The sequence below is a fragment of the Caretta caretta genome, chromosome 9 (assembly GCF_965140235.1).
Source record: "Caretta caretta isolate rCarCar2 chromosome 9, rCarCar1.hap1, whole genome shotgun sequence".
In the NCBI taxonomy this organism is placed as follows: domain Eukaryota; kingdom Metazoa; phylum Chordata; order Testudines; family Cheloniidae; genus Caretta; species Caretta caretta.
Window position 1 is genome coordinate 24223522 of NC_134214.1, and position 20223 is coordinate 24243744.

General features: G+C 41.4%; 1 protein-coding gene across 13 annotated transcripts in view; it reads left to right on the forward strand.

Moving 5' to 3' along the window:
• VEPH1 (ventricular zone expressed PH domain containing 1) overlaps positions 1-20223 on the forward strand; it is a 180998-nt gene that overhangs the window by 89599 nt on the left and 71176 nt on the right. For 11 of the 13 annotated variants that reach the window (XR_007358459.2, XM_075132160.1, XM_048864325.2 and 8 more), the window contains one exon: positions 16385-16524. The exons of 1 other annotated variant lie outside the window; for it this stretch is intronic. Coding sequence is in view for 10 of the 12 variants with exons in the window: in XM_075132160.1 (XP_074988261.1) it covers positions 16385-16524 (140 nt within the window). In the remaining 2 variants the exon portion in view is untranslated. Of the gene's footprint in view, positions 1-16384; positions 16525-20223 lie in introns of those variants that run through there. One more of the 13 variants, XM_075132162.1, reaches the window with a different exon arrangement.

The window sequence follows — 20223 nt, forward strand, 5'->3', positions numbered from 1 at the left end:
ATCTGTAAATAATACCATATACTGTGAACAGTCCCATTGATTTCAGTGTGGCTGTTTCTGGAGTAAGGTACTATTTGATGTTTGTGAGGGTGGAAACATCTGGCCCTACAGTACTCTAGTTATACAGAATTTAAATTGTTTTCGTTGACCACAACATAAAATGTGTGTAAACTTCTTAGGGCAAAATATATCCCATATGGTACTTTCTTGAAGAACATGGATATGCGCACAGTGTGTGGATACCCCTGCATATGGATAACCCAGGAACGAATGATTCTGATTACACTATAATAAAAGGAGGAGCATAGAGTATAAGCGAGCTGTCTTGCTTCTGTGCCACATAAGCTGATAGGATCGTCAATGGGATGTTTTTTCACTAGGATGACCATATCTTGGTGTCTTGGATTGCATGACTGGAAATCTGGCTACTGATAGTAATCCATTTCAGATACCCTTAGAAACCCCTCAGCCACTCCCATCTCATAAGTCCCATGGAAGTGCCCTAGCTACATCCTTCCCCTTGCAGCTGCCCACCTATTTTCCCTCCCGTTTCACCAAGCTCCACTGCACCTCCCTTACCACAACTGCAGCAATGGTGACTTCAGAGATCAGCTGTCTCTGTGCTGTGCACACTTTTCTCTCTTCATGAACAGTGAATTTCTGTGCTTCCACAGTATGAATTATAGGCTATTTTCTGGATTGGAAAAATCCCAGAATCCCTCATGCAGTAGTGTCCAGAATCACTTTGCATACTGACAGGCAGCTAGACAGAGGAAAGACAGAGCCTTGTGGTGAAGGCTCTAGCCTGAGACTTGCGTTCAAGATCTTAATCTGCCACAGACTTCCTGTAAAATCGTGGGCCTCTCTGTGCCTCAGTTTCCCATATGTAAAATGGGGATAAATAGTACTTCCCTATTTCCCAGGATTGTTGTGAGGATAAGTACATTAGAGATTATGAGGTGCTCTGATAGAATGGTAATGGATGCCACACAAATACCATAGGTAGTGCATTGAGGTCGACACAAGAACAGCTGTGCCGCAAAATGAACAGTAGGGTGGTCAAGAGGATATTGGAGGTCACTGCAAGAACATTAGTGGCATAGTCATGTGGGAAGCCAGAAGAATAGGATGAAGGGGAAAGAGGGAAGAAAGTCAGGATGAGCAAAAGTGACAAGGTCTTTCAGAGCAGGGGGAAGGAGAAATGGACATATTCCTCTATCCCATCCCCTCCATTTAGTGACCCGTGACTTTTACCAATACCTGCCACCACACAGCTCCTACAACTTTGCAACTTCCCAGAGGTCAAAATCCTTCCAAATTGTCTCTTAACTGGACGTTCCACAGCTGCTTAAACCCTCCAGTGTGTACTCCCTTCCCTTACAAAATCTTAACGCAGGAATCTCAGTCTGGTACTTCCAAAACCTGATCACCTGAATTTTCACTTAAGCTGGAAACACATCGTTCAAAAGTATCAGAAGCAACAATGACAGCAGGTGCCTATAACCCATAAGAATTTGTTCCAACAGTACTTTATTCCTGTATATCCCTTAACACGTTAAACATGAACTGACATGATTTCTCCCCAACCCCAACAAATCAAATTTCCCTGGTAGAGCACAGAGCTTCCTGTGGGTCCAGAAGGAACTTCTGGGGAAGGTCTTAGAGAAGAAGTGGTGAAGATCACCACTTAGCAAACTCTCTTTATCTAGGCTGTAGTTTTGAATTCCAGAAGTGAGGGCCTGGCTGGCCATCACTACCTCACATACTTGTAAATAATCTAGTTGCCTCTGCTGGTGCTGTAGGTAAAGTGTCCTAGAAGTTCGTCATCTGTATGAAGAAGCTTTGCCACAATTTTCATTTTGTCTGCCATTTTCCTTAACTTTTTTTAAAAATCAGTGTCCCTAAGTCCTAACGCTAAATACTTTTCCTGGATATAGGCATGGAATAACCTTGACGTCAGTGGGAATTCCATACAGGGATCCAAATGCAGAATTTATATCCTAGTATTTAGCAGTTTAAAGGTTTGTAGAAAAGTCTACCTTCCTCACTTCTTTCAGCACCTTGAAAATGTCAATCAACGCCCCTCTGAACCACCTTTCTTCTAGTGAGTTTGACAGTGGGTCTAACTCTATTCAAGCCAGTCAAATGGGAATAACTCCATTGAAGTTAGTGGTATTATACCAGTCTAAAACTAGTGTGAAGAGAATCAGGCCCATGTTTCTAACTTTACGTTACTCTTCCTAGCACGGATGTGGATAATGGATAGTGGCTGATCATTCATTCATTCATTCATTCATTCTCTTTGTATCCTGACATGAATAAATACATAGATTGACTTACCATATATACTGTGATAGACCCAGACCAGTTGGGTACAACAAAGTAGTCTTATTGGGATCCAGGAAGTGGGCGGACAAAGCCTGCCCACTGCTAAAGGATCTCCCCCCAGCCTAAGGGGGGGGGGAGTCCACAGGACCTGGAAAAAGTAGTAGAAGGCAGATCTATTGGCCACTGGATCAGCAGTTTTCAGTTCCCTGACTGACCAGAGCAGGGGCTGCTCCAGGCTAATGAGAACACCTGACTCCAATTAACCTGCAAAGAGTCAGGTGAGGCCACTAAGGTAATTTGAACACCTGATTCTAATTAAGGCCCTTCTGATACTATAAAAGGGCTCACTCCAGTCAGGCTTAGGAGAGCAAGTGTGGCTGAAGGGCTGGTTAATGAAGACATCCTTAAGCCATTAGTAAGGGAGTTCTAAGGTAAGGGTGAAGAAGAGAGAAGCAGGAGAACTGTGGGGGAAGTGGCCCAGGGAAATGTTGGCTGTCAACAGTTGCTGCCATTAGGGTCCCTGGGCTGGAACCCAGGATAGAGGGTGAGCCTGGGTTCCCCCCAACCTGCCACTACAGAAACACCTTCTGGGAGGGGAAAACAGGCCCCTGTCAGGACAGGCAGCTAAACTGTTTGGGAATAAGCCCATAGGGACAACAGAGACTGGGAGTTGTATCACCAACCTTCTTGCTGGCTTATGATGAAAAGGGTTCAGTAGACTGTAACCTTGGCCCTAGAGAGAGAAGAGCTATGTGGAGGGTCACAGTGAGCCTCTGAGGCTAGCATAAACTTCCTAGAAGTGCAGGACCCATGGGGACAAGGTCAGAGCTCTGCCACAATACATATGGCAAAGAGTCCTGTGGCACCTTATAGACTAGCAGATGTATTGGAGCATAAGCTTTTGTGGGTGAATACCAACTTCATCAGATGTCTATAAGGTACCACAGGACTCCTTGCTGCTTTTACAGATCCAGACTAACACGGCTACCCCTCTGATACTTGACATATATATATGTGTTTCTCTACTCTGTTACACTGTTCTGTGTTTTGACCAAGTTTCTTTACTATTGGCTTGCACACTCTGTGTGCATTTCAGTCTTTGCATAGCTGTATTTGTGCTTTACAACATGTGTTTTGCAGACTCCTTATTGATTTATACACTCAGCCAGTAGTATTACTCAGTCTCTATGGATTGTAATATATTTCTTTATATGGTATTTCAAAATCACTGTAATATTGATTTGTACATTGGACTTTACAGTCTTAAAAGGACACTGAGGTTTAAAACTATGGGGTCAGATCCTCAGCTGGTATATATTGTCAGTTTACACTAGCTGAGGAGCTGCCCCTACATTTTGAACAAACAAACCATCATTTTCCTCAGCTGTTATCACATTTTGTAAGGTGCAGTGCATTCTGAGGTGTTCAGACCCAAAGATTGTTCAGATTTTGAACTGAATCTGTTCAAATGATTTACACCCTAGGAATAGGAGGTGTGGTGGCTGGAGGTTAAGGTGCTTGACTACACTCCAGAAGGTCATGGGTTTGCATCTTGCTTGATCTCACACTGAAAGGCCACCTCCAATTCACATAGCTGCAAAATGGGTACCTGATCCATCAGGTTAGGGCAGTCAAAGGTGGCTGGCCACAAGGCTGGCCACTTCGGTAACCTTGTGTACTGTTGTCTATGAAATGGATGTGCCTTAACTACATCAGCCTGAAAATTCATTGAGGGGAACTTCGATGCAAAATGAAGCTGGATGGCTGCCTTGATTGTGGAGAGGGCCTGAGACCATGGTCAAGTTCAGGCCAGGGTTGCAAGTGCCTAAGGTCAAAATAGAACAACATTGATGTGTTGGCATGAGTGAATATTTGAAGCTAAGCTCCACATTTTGGTATAGTGTCAGAAGGAAGTCCTCTGAAACCTACAAAATTAATTGATTTGGGTTTGCTTCCATTTGGGGTTGAATATTTGGTTCACTTGTTGTTTAAGTTGAACCAGTTTCCCATGTTTGCTTCTTTTCCATACCTTATATGCCTTTTAGACATTCCTGTATATTATGTCCATCACTTCACCCTTATTTAACCGTCTGAATTTTTCATTGAAAATTCTCACCATATTTATCACACCATTTTACCCTTTATTAAACAAAGCAAAGTAGTTTTCAGCAGCTCAGACTTCTCCAGATGCTTTGTGATCTCGTATATTATCAGCGTTCAAGGATCTTGCTTACCTCAAAGGCCAGATTCCCTGGTCTATAACTTCCTGAGGACTCCCCCATCCCTTTATTAAGTTTAAGTTTATGTTGGCTAGAATTTCCAGCCACCTCAGTTTCTCTGTAAGTCGAGTGATTAAAAATAGGATACTCAACATTGACTCCTGGGTATGGTTCAGACTGTTCACTGACCCTGCTGTGTGCCTTTTGAAAGATCACTCTAACACTCTGTCTCCATTTACCCATCTAGAAAAACAGGGGTAATAACGAGTGTAGTAAAGCACTTTGAGATCCCTAAGTTAAAGGTGCTATACCAGCAGGAAATACTATCTTTATCTTCAGTGTCTTTCAGAGTAAATTCAATGAGGACTACAGCAAATTAGCTTAGAGCTGAAACTACCTTTATTTCTTTTTTAGAGATTTTAGCATAGACTATTCCTCCAGTCCCAGTGCAAGACTCATAGCCATCGACTGGGCTTACTGCGTAGTCTTACCAGTTACCACTTAGGATGATTGCATCTCTGACGTTAGTCCCCTTATTTATGCCATTACCATCACCCTTATTCTACACATTCGTGTCCTAGGAACATAGGAATTGCCCTAGCAGATCAGACTAGCAATCCATCTAGTGCAGACACTGTCTTTGAAATTGGCTAGTACCACATGCTCCACATTCCAAGCCACCTTTTTCTCTTTTTTTCTCATGCTCTCTCTGCTGTGCCTAACAATTCCTTGCTATACCCATACAACTGCAGTTGTCGGTTTACACTTGGTGAAGGAAGGACAATGTTTCCTCTCTTGCGTTACTGCCGTTTCAGATAATTGATATAATAATACTACCTCTAATACCCGCATCCCAAATTATTACAGGTAACTTGTGTGGCAGGTGACCCATCAGAAAGAAAACATTTGAGTGCCTGTATATGGAGGACATTTTAGAATCTGCACATCTCTGGCCAGCTGTTAAACTTTTTTTTCTAGGGTCAGAGCTTAGGGAGTTCCAATGTATCATTCAAAGGCAAGCTTGGTATTGACTTAACATAAAAATCAGATTGGAAATGTAATGCCATTCAACAAAAATATGAAAATATTATAACATTCTGTATATGCTGTGCCAGTTGTAAGTCATTTCTGATTCTTGGTAGTTCTACAGGATAAAATATAAACAGCAAAAATTGTATAGGATTTATGACAGAAATTCCTTAAAGTGGTGGTGGGGGGGGGAATCTAGTTTGCAGTGCTCTGAACCTAAATCTGGGGGTTGTTATGTTTTATGCTGAATTGAGAGATAATTGGTACCATATGACAGACTAAATGGAAAAGATCACAGCTCCCCTGCAGTGTTTGCCTCTGCACTCTTTTGATACATTTAAACATGCCATAAGCCAAACACTGATTTAGAACACATGGGCCTCTGCTAATTCACTATGACCACAAAGTTACAGAGATACAGGCCAATGTTTCTAGACATATTTTTGGCTATGCCAAAATGCATTCGTTGGCATCATATTATTTGGGACTAGTATTAAGCCCCAGACTCATCCAAAATCTAAAAATGTATGCATTGTGAAAATTGAAGTGTTAGTATACAGAATGGCTTTGTTGTGGGCATTGATTGTGGTTGTCAGGTTTCTAGTGGAATGCCAGCTCTGCAAGGACTGTAATAGAAGCATTAACACACTCCTGCTTGCAGCCTGCACAGATGTGTGATCATAGTGAAAACTAGCAAATCAAGTGCATTTTCATTCTAGTACAGTAATTGGAAGCATTAATTTAAGCATAGGAAATTAACTAATCTCTAGGTGGATCTTGCCTGGCAAGGGGCTAATTCCCTGTGAGGGATTTGGGGCACTGTGCTGCAAAGGAAACAGGAATTCTGGCTGCTGGGAGGTGAGTTAGATCTGGACTCTTAGGAGGAGCCAGTACTGATGCAACCAGCCTCTCCACTGACTGGAACTATATTTTTCCCCCAGCCAGCATGGCTGGGATAACCTGCTTGCTCCTGCTGCTAGTTCTTGACCCCTCCCTTGGCTCATGGACCAGATAGGGTAAAGCAGGCTTCACTGAAAGGTAAGACAGGAGATAGGGAGGAATTGGCATCAAGTCCAGAGTAGAGAGGGCCTGGGGCTTAAAGTAGGGAAGGTGGGTAAAGCAGCCCTTTGGAGGAAGAGGAGGGTTTCTGTTGCAGGGTAGAGGGGAGTGTGGAGAGGCTATGGAATTGTGAGAGCTCTTCCTTCCTTTAGGAGAGGGACAGGAAGGCAATCGGACTGGAATCAGGAGAAAGAAAACACAGTCAGCAAGGATGTTCCTCAAAGGGAGTCCGAACAAGTTACCGTAAGCAGCAACAACAAAACAGCAGACTCTCCCAGTCTGGGATGCAAACCAACCCTAGGCCTCTGGGTCCAGAGCCCTGCTTCTCTCTCTATCTCCATCAGCAATGAGTCCTCACTGGCTTTGGGTAGATGCTCTTTTGAGCTGGTGGTTCATTATAAATAGAAATCAGATAAACATGCTTCAGCTTTGAAGATGAGACCCTGCAACAAAGATGCCTTATCACTGCCTGTTTCCACTTGGTATGCAACTGACATAGACTTTTCAGTGTAATGGGGTTGTGGGGGGAGGGCAGGGGAGGAAGAAAAAGCATTATAAAGCTAAACAGATCCATATGTTTCCAGATGTGGCTTTTGCCATTCATATTCAGAGAACCAAGTTTACTACACTAAAAGTGGAGTTTGCCCTTCTGGATGCCAATATAACCATATCTTATCCAGGAACATTTCAGGTGAGTATACTGGAGGTGAAATATCTCTGCCTCAGTTGCGACAACACACAATAATCTGACAAACTGCTAGTGCTCAAAATCAAGTTGAAGAACAAAGGGCTTCTCTTAAGGACACTTAAAATGCCCTTTTCCCTTATTCTTTTCTAAAAATGTATTCTATTGTTTCCATCTTCAAAACAAAAGCAATGAGATAGGTAAAGGAAAGCAGTGAAGGGGGAAATGATTTAAAACTGCAATTTTGAAAAATTTCACTGCTTATGGTTGCTTCTGTTTCCTTGTTAAAGACTTGATCCTGCAAATACTTATGTATGTGCATAAATGAAATTTACTCATCACAGTAAAGTTAAACTAGTGGGACTAGTCACACAAAGTTATGCACAGACATAGGTGTTTGCAAGATCAGGGTCTAATATTCTCCCTAATCCAATGACCAGTTAAACTGAGCTAAATATCAAGCAGTGACTCTAATGACCTTACATTGCTAACTTATTTTGCTTTTTTTCCCTAGGCCAGTCACTGAATGATTAATTATGTTAAAAACTGTAATATATCTGCTCCTGTGTCTTGCAAAAACAAAATGATGGTTATTGCTTTGCTAACAGTTTGAGATCTTCAGACAGATGTGGTGAAATATTTTTTGACTGGGGTTAGTGGGCCTGGCTTAATGTAGCTTTGCTGTTGCACTGAGTTATGATATATATTTACAATCTGATCCCTATTGAAGTCAACGGGGAGTTTCCCCATTTGCTTCAGCGGGTCTTGGGTTAGGTCTTTAATTATTCCCTTTGATATCCTTTATCGTTGTAGTTGTGGTTCATCAATTATTTATATTTTCCATTGTCTCTGCATACGTGTTTTGCATGGTGTTAAATCCATTATTCCTACATTTTTTGGTGTAGCTGTTTGAACCAAAATCCTTTACATATATGACTATGCCTCTACGCAGAGGCAAGGGTCCCATACTCTTAAATTTTAGGGGGGAGGTTATTAATATGAATGTGACATAACTGACAGCCATCCAGCTGTTCAGTCTAATACATAAAATACTCACCAGTAAAATTATATATGTATAAGCTCCTTGTAAAATGAATCAAAACTATGGGATTGTCCTCACTGCAGGGTTCACTCACGTTTTTATTTGGGTGTTGCTCCTAACCCCAGCTTCCATCCACACACACAACCTCTCACCTAAGTGTGGTGCTGCTTACACTGGAACTACCTGTCCAGACTGGCATATAGGTTAACACCTGAGTGCTGCTTCCACTTGGGCTGGTAACCTGCTCACATTGCAGCGTGGATGCAGGCTAAATCCCTTGAGTGCTGTCCTCTAAAGTCTTCCTACAATTCCTATGTACCCCAAAGGCAGACAAGTTCTCAATTCATTGGGAAAGAATCACCGAGCAGGCTCATCTTACTGTAGCACTAAGAACACCAGAAGTCCCCCAGACATCACCCCAGATGTCCTAGCACCTTACATCAGTGAGCGTAGCAGCACAGTAGCAGTAGTGGAGTGACTTTGCGGAGTGGTGGCTCATGACCATGTTAGACCAACCTGGGCCCTCACACCCAAGTGCGGATCACCAAACTAATTCTGCAGTGAGGACATACCCTATGTCATGTTGTCTTGTCCCTGACCTTCCCCTCCCTCCCAATGCAGTGTCTTTTGGCCTAATAGCAAGTACATGGAATCTTAAACAATCTTGTCTCAAGTATATATTAACTTATCATCTATCCTCCAACTCCTTGAGCCAGTGTTCTTAAAATAGTCATAAGATAAGTTAGTCTCTGCTTTGAATCATCTGGGTTTTTTCACAGTAACAGCTTTTAAGAATCCATTTAGTATAGAGGTGTCTGTAGAGTCACTAATCTAAAGGTTGAGTTGGTGTTTCCATAAACATTGATTTACGTCAGTTGCGGCAGGTTATTAAGAGAGATGGAAGTTGGTTCAAATTGCTAAAAATTTCCTTTCTATTTTTAGAAGTGACAATTAATTTTATAGTGTTAAACTAGTTCTAGTATAAACCAGTTTCAGGGGTTTTAAAATATAAGATATAATATCATCATCAAGGAAATTTGTGACTTTTTCCCTTCCTTTTCCATTACACATTTTTGGCCAATTATTTTAAAGAGATGCAGAGCCATCCTTGCTGTATTAGCACTTCATTGCTTTAAATAACATCAAAAGAAAGTTATGCCGATCTTGAATTACTGGCATTTGGCGTGATTCTGATTTCTTAAATGTTGGGCAAATTGCTTCAAAACAATTGCCTTTTGTTGACAAGGATTACATATGTATTATTGTATCTCACTGATAACATGCAGTTTAGGGACAAACTCATCATCTTCATTGGTGCAAAGCCAGAGTGAATTGTTTGGAGTCTTCATGTGGGGAACACCTAAGAACTGAGCAAACAGTATTCACCTCCACCTCCATGGGCAGGGCACGGGCAGCCCTTCATCTTCTCCACAGATTCTTTTCCAGTCCCAGCACTGGAATAGAGGCTGAATCTTCTGCACACTCACTGCACATGTGTTTGTAGGAACCTCATAGTGATAGACATCCATCCATCCCCTGACTCCCTCTCTTACCTCCTACATGTTGGACTATGCAGTTCTGCCATGAAGACAACTTCTACCATGAGCATGGAATATGGAATATTCCTGCTTCCTGCTCCCACTGCCCCTCACAGCACAATCACTGTGATTCCTCTGTTTTGTGCGCATGATATCCTTGGATGCACTTACTGTAAATGAATACAGAACAGTACCCTAACACAGAACAGCACTTACTGTAAATGAATACAGAACAGAAACACATTTCTCCCAAAGCTTCAGTTCACCTACTTTATATTGGTGATGAAAGAAGCTTTTGCTCAGGTGTGTATGTATCTTATTAAAATGGGAATGCAAAACTTTGTCACTGTGCTATGCATATCTGCAACTGATTTATTTTAGACCCTTCTACATTATTTTGTAAGCATTACCTGCTGCCTAACCTAATAGGTACATTTAGAGTAAAATATCCTATTAAGCAGCCAGAGCCTACCCTCAGTTGCTACATGTACACAGATGCAAATATACTGACTTGATCTGGATGATCATGACTAAACTTAAATTGAAGAGCTGTGAGTGAGAGCAGATTTTGGTCAAACATCTCCGCAGTAATGCCACTGACGTCGGTAGGAATTACACCCTAGATACCTTTGATTAATTGTGCTTTTCAAAGCATCACCATGATAGGACTGGGGTAAGTGTTCTATATAGTATATGTACAGCTCAGTTGGGAAGTCACAGAATTCCTTAACAACTAATCTTTTTCAGAAGCATAGCCAAATATGGAAGTCATAAGCAATCTGATAGCTACATAGGTTTAAAACTAATAGAGGACAGAGCTGAAGTTGCAGCAAACTCCAGATCCTGAGATGACGAAACCTTATGAATATGTGGGACATTAGACATCTGGATAGTGAGAAAGTCCTGGTCTCTGAATCTGGAAATTTTAACCCAAATTTGTTCATCTGTATTCATTGGGTACAGGTGCTTTACAAGGAAAAGTGTATTTTGGTAATAAATTGTCTAACATGAATGTCACACAAATACTTATAAACTACGTATCTATAATACAGAGGTAAAAAGTAACTATCGTTATGAGATGGAATGGGTTGTCTGTTGGTTAGGGCAGGAGTATGAACACACACTGGTTCTGTCCCAGGCTATGCCACTAAGTGTGAAAGTATGGACAAATCCCTTAGCTTTCATCCACTTGTGGAAAGGGCACAGTAACAGTTATTGACCTCACAGGGACACTGTGAGGTTTAAGTAATGTATGTTTGGGAGCCCCAGATAAGAGATTTTAGAAATGCATCATTATATTAAAAATATGCAGCTATATGATGTGTTACAATAGGAAATAGCAATTAATGACATCTATTTGATGCACTACTGCTGGTAGTAGATGAGAAGGAAAATCTTTGTGTGGGGTAATGTAACTGTTCCTAAAAATGTTTCAATAAGCTTCTTAAATATGAAAATGTAGCATGTAAGAATCAGTATTGAAGTAGCTGGGTGTTTGAAAAAATGCCTGCTATGGGTAGCGTGGCAATTTGCAGGAATATATTGTGCCAAAAAGGGTAATCTACTAAATAGTGTTAATGAATTATGCTATACTACTGAGTGTGATGCTCCATAAGTTCTCTCAACTGACACTCATGTTAGATTTTGTATTAAAATGTAACTATTCACATTACATTGCTGTACTACTAATAACACCATTGGAAATAGGTTAAAGCTCTAATCTACCAAAGCATGTGCTTAAGCATGTGCATAACTGCACACATGTGAGTGGTCCCAGTGACTTAAATGGGATTATGCATATGCTTACACACTTTGCTGGGTCAAGGCCTAAATGCATGGTCCTAACAGTAAAATGTGCCAATGGACAAAAGTATAGAAAGGCTCTATGCTCCTCCTTCTGTTGCAGTGAAGCTTGGGGAGTTTAGAAAGGTTGTGTCTTTTCCTAAAGTCAGTCACTAAGGACGATATTCCCCTGGGTGCAAAGGACTTGGCAAAACTGCCATATGATTTCAGAGAGGCTGCACATGAAGCCCACTGGGTGAGCAGTTATACAGAAGTATCTGCACACCCCTGCTCACCCCCCAAAAAGGTTTCTGAACTGACCCTGCTAAAGCTGGCACAAGAAGGTCACTTGAGCATGTCAGGAATAGCATGTTTGCATATATATGGAGCCATTGGCCCCATCAACCAGCAAGGAGGGCTGTCTGCTATTCTACCCTATGGATAGCAGCCGTGAGGAAAGTGGCACAGCAGTCACATACATGCACGCATGCATGCACACACAAATACTCAGGCCTTATGAAGACAGAGTGGATGTCATCTATCTTTCTCATGGAGGAAAACTGATACAAGGCCCTCTAGGCCTGATTCTCCACTGCCTTGCACCCTGTAAAGTCATCTGCACTTGTGCTAGGTGCATATCAAATGCTACCATCATTGTAAATGAATGGAGGAGTCTGATTTGATTGTACTTTACACTCAGTCTGCACAGACATAACTAACCAAGGTGCAGTGCCATGGAGAATTAGACCCTCTAAGACCTACTCTATTAAAAATGTCTTTGTTTGAATACTGCTTAAACTTAGAGAGAGGGTCCATATAGGTGGGATTTAAATTGTGCAAAACCAAAATCATCCCTCGTTTTGCCAATCTTTACTCAATTATATCATTAGCATCAATGGGCATTGCATACACAGAATGATTGCTGGATGGGTCCACTGACTGAACAATAAATATCAGGGCCAGATTCCCCATTACATTATGGCTCCTTTGTGATACTCCAGTGTTAAGGGGCCATAAGGCTTTTAGATCCGGCCTCTGGGAATTCCACCAACACAGGGGAAATCTCCAGGTGGTGTAGAGTCATTCCCCCTTTTGCCATCTCCAGAGCAGGGGCATGAGAGGTTATAGATGGGGAGGATCAGAGGAATAGAATGAGCATGTTTGATCTGGCTATTCCCAGCTGCTGAAATGGCCTCTTGGGATGATAGGCAATTGGGCATAAGTTAGAGCAACATCAGAGTTGCTCTTATTTATGCTGCGGGCCTGGCTGGCCCCGCCAGCCATTCTATCAATGAGTGAAGTGCAAAGATGATGGAAAGCCACAGTTGTGGGCTGCATTTTTGCATTGAGCTTAGCACAGCCAGGAAAGAGAATTAGGGCCTCCAAGTCAACATTTTGCAAAAATGGAAACAAGCAACTAAAGGGCTGTCTGTGCTGCCATTCCAGTTAAACTGAGCTTAAATATGATTGGAATCATGCTATAATATGTGGTGCATACAGCCTTCTGTATTAAGAATGTCACACTGCGGGTGCTTTCAGGTTGCATGTCACCTCCATGGTTTGTTCAGAGAGAACTAATATGAATGTGATTGAGAAAAATAAACAAAGCTAATACTGGTTTCAACAGAAAAACATGAGTGAGCGATTGAGGGTCTGTGGGGAAAAATAGAAACAGCCTCTCTGTTTTGATTGTACTTAACCTTGCAACCACACAATCAAGCTGTGACCTTTGGAGAGAGTCTGTCTGTTCCAATGAGGCGATCTAATCTCCATTCCAAGTGTTGGTTTGATGTTTTTACACCTATGAATGTATAGATGTTTCTGCAAACTTCCATGTCATTTAATTTATTAAACTTTAAATGCAAAACCACCCCCAAAACTAAAACTTTCCATTATTTTTTCTATGAAAATATTTGTATTTGCACTAGTGTCAGTGATGTCTGGAGGTCAGAACAACGGACTGCCTCTGCCACTGTCTTACAGCAAGTCTCACTGTAAAATGATAGGTTTCAGAGTGGTAGCTGTGTTAGTCTGCATCAGCAAAAAAACCAGACAAACGAGAAGTACTTGTGGCACCTTAGACTAACACATTTATTTGGGCATAAGCTTTCATGGGCTAAAACCCACTTCATCCGATGCATGCAGTGGAAAATACAGTAGGAAGAGATATATACACAGATAACATGAAAAAATGGGTGTTGCCATAACAACTGTAACGAGACCAATTAAGTAAGGTGGGCTAATATCAGCAGGAGAAAAAAAACCTTTTGTAGTGATAATCAGGTTGGCCCATTTCAAACAGTTGACAAGAAGGTATGAGAAACAGTTGGGGGGAAACATTAGCATGGGGAAATAGTTTTTACTTTGTGTAATGACTCACCCACTCCCAGTCTTTATTCAAGCCTAATTTAATGGTGTCCAGTTTGCAAATTAACTCCAGTTCTGCAGTTTCTCGTTGGAGTCTTTTTTGAAGTTTTTTGTTGTTGGAGAATTGCAACTTTTAGGTCTGAAATGGAGTTACCAGGGAGGTTGAAGTGTTCTCTGACTGGTTTTTGAATGTTATAATTCTTGACATCTGATTTGTGTCCATTTATTCTTTTGCATAGAGATTGTCCGGTTTGGCCAATGTACATGGCAGAGGGGCTTTGCTGGCACATGGCATATATCACATTGGTAGATGTGCAGGTGAACAAGCCTCTGATAGTGTGGCTGATCTGGTTAGGTCCTATGATGGTGTCCCTTGAATAGATATGTGGACAGAGTTGGCACCGGTGTTTGTTGCAAGGATAGGGTTCTGGGTTAGTGTTTTTGTTGTCTGGTGTGTGGTTGCTGGTGAGTATTTGCTTCAGATTGGGGGGCTGGCTGTAAGCGAGGACTGGCCTGTCTCCCAAGATCTGTGAGAGAGGGATCGTCTGAGAGATTGGAGGAAATGCGGTTGTATCTTAAAGCTTGGCTGTAGACAATGGATCGTGTGATGTGGTCTGGATCAGACACAAATCAGATGTCAAACTATAACATTCAAAAACCAGTCAGAGAACACTGCAACCTCCCTGGTAACTCAATTTCAGACCTAAAAGTTGCAATTCTCCAACAACAAAAAATTTCAAAAACAGGCTCCAACAAGAAACTGCAGAACTGGAGTTAATTTGCAAACTGGACACCATTAAATTAGGCTTGAATAAAGACTGGGAGTGGGTGAGTCATTGCACAAAGTAAAAACTATTTCCCCATGCTAATGTTTCCCCCCAACTGTTTCTCATACCTTCTTGTCAACTGTTTGAAATGGGCCAACCTGATTATCACTACAAAAGGTTTTTTTTCTCCTGCTGATATTAGCCCACCTTACTTAATTGGTCTCGTTACAGTTGTTATGGCAACACCCATTTTTTCATGTTCTCTGTGTGTGTATATACATCTTCCTACTGTATTTTCCACTGCATGCATCTGATGAAGTGGGTTTTAGCCCACGAAAGCTTATGCCCAAATAAATGTGTTAGTCTCTAAGGTGCCACAAGTACTCCTCAGGTGTGGTGTTTTTTGTTGTTTGTTTGGTTTGTTTGGTTTTTTTTTTTTTTGGTAAAATGATGGTAACAATAATTCCCTACCTCACTTGGGTGTTGTCACTCTTACTTCGTGAATATTTGCAAAGTGCTTTGAGATCCTGGGTTGGAAGGTGATATTTAAGAGCAATGTATTATGAAGATTATTTTATATACTTGATGAGAAGTGACATTTATGGACCCCAAAGTCGTTTAAACTGATGACAGACTCAGAATGCCAAATTGCTCACTGAACCCTGAATAATACTGCTCTTATTGTAACTTTTAGGATGACTGTATTAAGTACTGCTGAATAATAAATGTGTGGCATGCATACTGGTATTTGTAAATATATTTAACTTTTTTTTCTGGCTTTTAGTCAATCTAGTCAGTGACAGAGTAGGTTGAGTAACAGTGCTCTAGCCAATGACCAATGGCTCAGCTTTGGTTTTTGAAGGGTGAAGTCCTGAAATTCATTATTTTGCACATAAGCCCTATTGAAAGCAGTTTTTGCCTGAGTAAGGCCTGGGTGAGAACTGCATAAACTTGGGCCAAAAGTGAAGTCTCACTTGGTTGCTACCTAACATGGGATGCTCTTTCAACCAACTCTTTTTTAAATAAGAATGAGTTGTGAACAGTTTTAATGTGTCTGTTTTAATAAGCAAGACTGAGAGTGTAAAATACAAGCTTCAGCGCATTCTTTAACAAAAAGGAAGTGATACATACTAAAGGCCTAATTCTGCCCTGTGAAGTCAGCAATAAATGGCTACATAATGTGCAAAACAGTGGAGTTTTGTATGTGCAGTGGGTGAAATGTAGTCCTGTGCACAGGATCAGTACAGGGCCTATGAACCACTCATTATGGCTTGTATTCAGTTTAAGTGATACATTGCCTGTGTGCTGGCCCTCTCAGCAGGGCTGAATTTCACCCATTTTGAGTTTTACAGACAGCTAATGATACCGACTAAATGAATATCTACTCTTATCTGCATAAACATTGAAATGTGAGAGAGTGAAAAATGAAGACATAATTGGTATATTTCAGATATGAAAATAGTGGTTTCCTATAGCCAGAATCATTGCATTTTTAAGTGTAAAGTAATATCAGGTAGTTAGATCTCTTTTAAGTAGTTAATGTTAATATTGTGTATATTTGTTTCTAGATACTGTTAGAAGTTGTGTAGCAAAGCTGTTCTTCAGCTGCCCCCTGAAGGGTCATTACTGCCTATACAGTAAATCCAGTTTTACACTCATCAGCCGGCAGCCTCAGCTATGGATCCATATCATGTTTCTCTTTCAGCAGGTGTGTGCAATACATATAAGTAGTGGCACCTCAATAAACTGTACATGAAAAAAATGTTTTAACGGTAACCCATTTTGATATGTTTATCATCTCCATCAATGTTACTGTATGTGTGTATCCTTTGAATTTCCCTTTCTGATTTCTCAGAAGTGGACAGAGTTACTTATAAGCTCTTTATTCTCCAGTGCTTTGCAGTAGAGTGGCATAATGTATGACAGAGTATGTGATTTCTGTTAAATATAACAAATTTAAGATGCCCATATGAAATTAAAAAATCTGAAGTACAAACATTGGACCAAAACTGGTCATCCTTTTTCAGGCAAAACTCCCATTAAAGTCAAGACCCCATTCTGCTTCCGTAGAAATGAATAGGCAAACTTCAGCTGATTTCTGTGGAAGTGGAGTCTGATCTTTAGACTTCAGTAGGCCTTGGTGGTGCTCAGCACCCCTTACTCAAAACTCCCAGAGAGCAAAATCCTGAGTAAGGTCATCAGGATTTGATCAGTGTTGTTCAACTATTGATTAAGATTCTTTTGATAGTTATATTAAATATATTTCCAAAGAAAGACCATTAATTGATCATGCTTATCTGGAATATATATATTGCGGTATATTGAATAATATAAAGGAAAAACAAATCTGCATTCCCAGTTCAAGATGAATCATGATGGTTTTTCTTGTGTTCATAATAAAAAAAAAATCAACTTCTCAAACTATATATAGTAGTTTAAAGATGCAGTATGCCCAATGTTATTGCAATCTTAGTAATTAGAGATGGAAAAGACCTATTAGATCATTGGGTCAATCTAGCCGCAAGTACAAGGCATAGTGACATAGAGGATACATCAGATATAAAACTAATGCTACCCTTGATCTTGGCTAAATGTTTACCATGTGAATATTCAAACAAATGTAGTACTGTAAATTATGTTCCTAATGGACATTTGGTTGATTTAACAAATCAATATACTCCTACATGTTATATGATGTCCTAGAAATAAGTACACACAAGATCAGAAAAATGCAAATGAGAAGTAAGAACCATTTTGATTCAACTCTTTCATTTCAAGTAGATATACCAGCAAGCAGATTACTGTACTTCCAGTGAGCTGAGCCCTCCCTGCCAGCTCCAGTCTAATTTCAGCACTGCCAGCAGCTGGTTCTGGAGCTGAGCACATTCATCTTGAACCTGACCCTGAAAAGTGATCTTTGCTGTGGCAGCCAGCAGGTCATTAGGGCCTAATGGGGTAAACCCACCACTGTCACAGCTGTGTAGTTTAGCAGGGTATGACAAAGTACAATACCACTAGGATTTGGAGCTGCTTCAGCCCCTAAAGGGGTAGAGCTGGATGCCACTGAGGAATTACCACCCTGCAGGACATAGACCACAGGTGGCTGAGGGAGGAGGCACAGAGCAAGGAACACAGATTTCTTCAGTTTTGCACAGCAGAGTACATGACTGTTCGCACATGCTTCCTTCAGCACATGGGTTCAATAGTAGGGTGGAAGCTATAGAGTGGGGATAGAGGATTTGTTATGTGCAGCTATTTCAAATCACAATCATATTCCTTCTGCCTCTGTTCCTAGAGGATGCTGGCGGGAGGGTGTGGATGGGTGGGTGTTCTGATTTGGTGGGGATGTGGGGAGGGGAGGGTGTGAGCCAGGTGATGCTGGTTGTTCGGTAGGAGGGGGAAGAATTCTTGGCTGGATTGCGGCTTAAGTGCTCACCCTGCAAAGATCTGAGAGCAACTAAGCCACTGAGCAAGAGGCAAGCTGTTATCTGCCCCAGCTAGACTATGTAGAGCCCAGGAGGAGAAAAGAAGAAATGTGATCTGCTGGTTTTTAAGGGTGTGGTCCCTTCCTGGAAGTAGGGAAGGGAAAGAGACACTAGCATTTGAGGGGCAGAGAGAATTCAGGGAAAGAGAGAAGGTAAAAGGGGAGAAGGAGGACAAAGAAATAAGAAAAGACAAAACAAGTTAAAAATAAAGAGAGGTAAACAAGAAGCTGAAAGATTGAATTTGAAAAGAGAATTTTTTTAAGGAAAAAGAAAAGGTGAAAGTGGCCGCAGGGAGAAATAACCTGCATGACAGAAAAATGAGAGCAAGGGAAACAGCTGATGGAAAAGATGTATTAAAATGCATGAGAATGAGCAGAGAAGGAAGAGCAGAAACAAGGGAGACGTATACTAGGAGAGTAAACAGTCTGTTTCTTTATGAACTTATGTATAGTCTGATGCCAAAAACATACCATCTTGCTGGATGTTAACAAAATGATTTCAGTCCTTCTCTCTTTCTCTCTGTTGTATATTTTGAATCAATTGTAGTGATGCTTTCATCTTTGATTCCACCTTTATTTCCTCCTGCTTAATGTTTTCCTCATATTTTTTCTTTTTAAAAATCTCTTTAACCCTTTTACCAAGATTACATTGCACTTTGGCGTGACCCTTTCAGTCTTTTATAGAGCTGGGACAATAAGCTTTGCAATATTTCCTATCTCAACAGATTTCCCATCCCTCTTCCCCCACCCCCACTGCTTCTGTCTGCATTCTGTTCCTCATCTCTCTCTCTCCTCTCCTCCTATTTTTTTTTTAAATACCTCCTCATCCCCCTTGGGAGCCTCACCTCATTTAGAACTCCTGGACCATGACTGCTCCAGTTACACTTTGGCTTTAATGTGTTTCTTCACATTTCTGTCTTGGGTAATTGCATTTGTTAAATTAAAAGTGCTGTTGCCAAGCTGACACCCTTAAATTTTGGCTCATCTTAACCATAGCAGCTCATATATTGATGCTGTTCCTTATATGTTTATTTTTTTAAAAAATCTGGAATATACCCCATCTATACTATGCTAGAAACTCACAAGACTACATTCTTCCATCTATGCACAGGAAGTCCCATGTGCAACCCACTATGTACCCAGAAGAGAATAGATCCCTGAATGTATAGGGCTCATCATGAGTCATCTTTCACACCCATTCTGGGGAGAGAGGGGCATAAAGCACTCCCCTCCGTGGGCATCTCCATCTGGTCTGTGTGCATGTGTGAGAGCAGCTGCTGCAGGGGAAGCTGCTCACCCTCCCATGCAGGCACACAGGTAGTGGGCAGGCAGGATTGCAACAATAAGTGGAGTCATAGAATCATAGAATATCAGGGTTGGAAGGGACCTCAGGAGGTCATCTAGTCCAACCCCCTGCTCAAAGCAGGACCAATCCCCAACTAAATCATCCCAGCCAGGGCTTTGTCAAGCCTGACCTTAAAAACTTCTAAGGAAGGAGATTCTACCACCTCCCTAGGTAATGCATTCCAGTGTTTCACCACCCTCTTAGTGAAGTTTTTCCTAATATCCAACCTAAACCTCCCCCACTGCAACTTGAGACCATTACTCCTTGTCTTGTCCTCTTCTACCACTGAGAATAGTCTAGAACCATCCTCTCTGGAACCACCTCTCAGGTAGTTGAAAGCAGCTATCAAATCTCCTCTCATTCTTCTCTTCTGCAGACTAAACAATCCCAGTTCCCTCAGCCTCTCCTCATAAGTCATGTGTTCTAGACCCCTAATCATTTTTGTTGCCCTTCGCTGGACTCTCTCCAATTTATCCACATCCTTCTTGTAATGTGGGGCCAAAACTGGACACAGTACTCCAGATGAGGCCTCACCAATGTCGAATAGAGGGGAACGATCACGTCCCTCGATCTGCTCG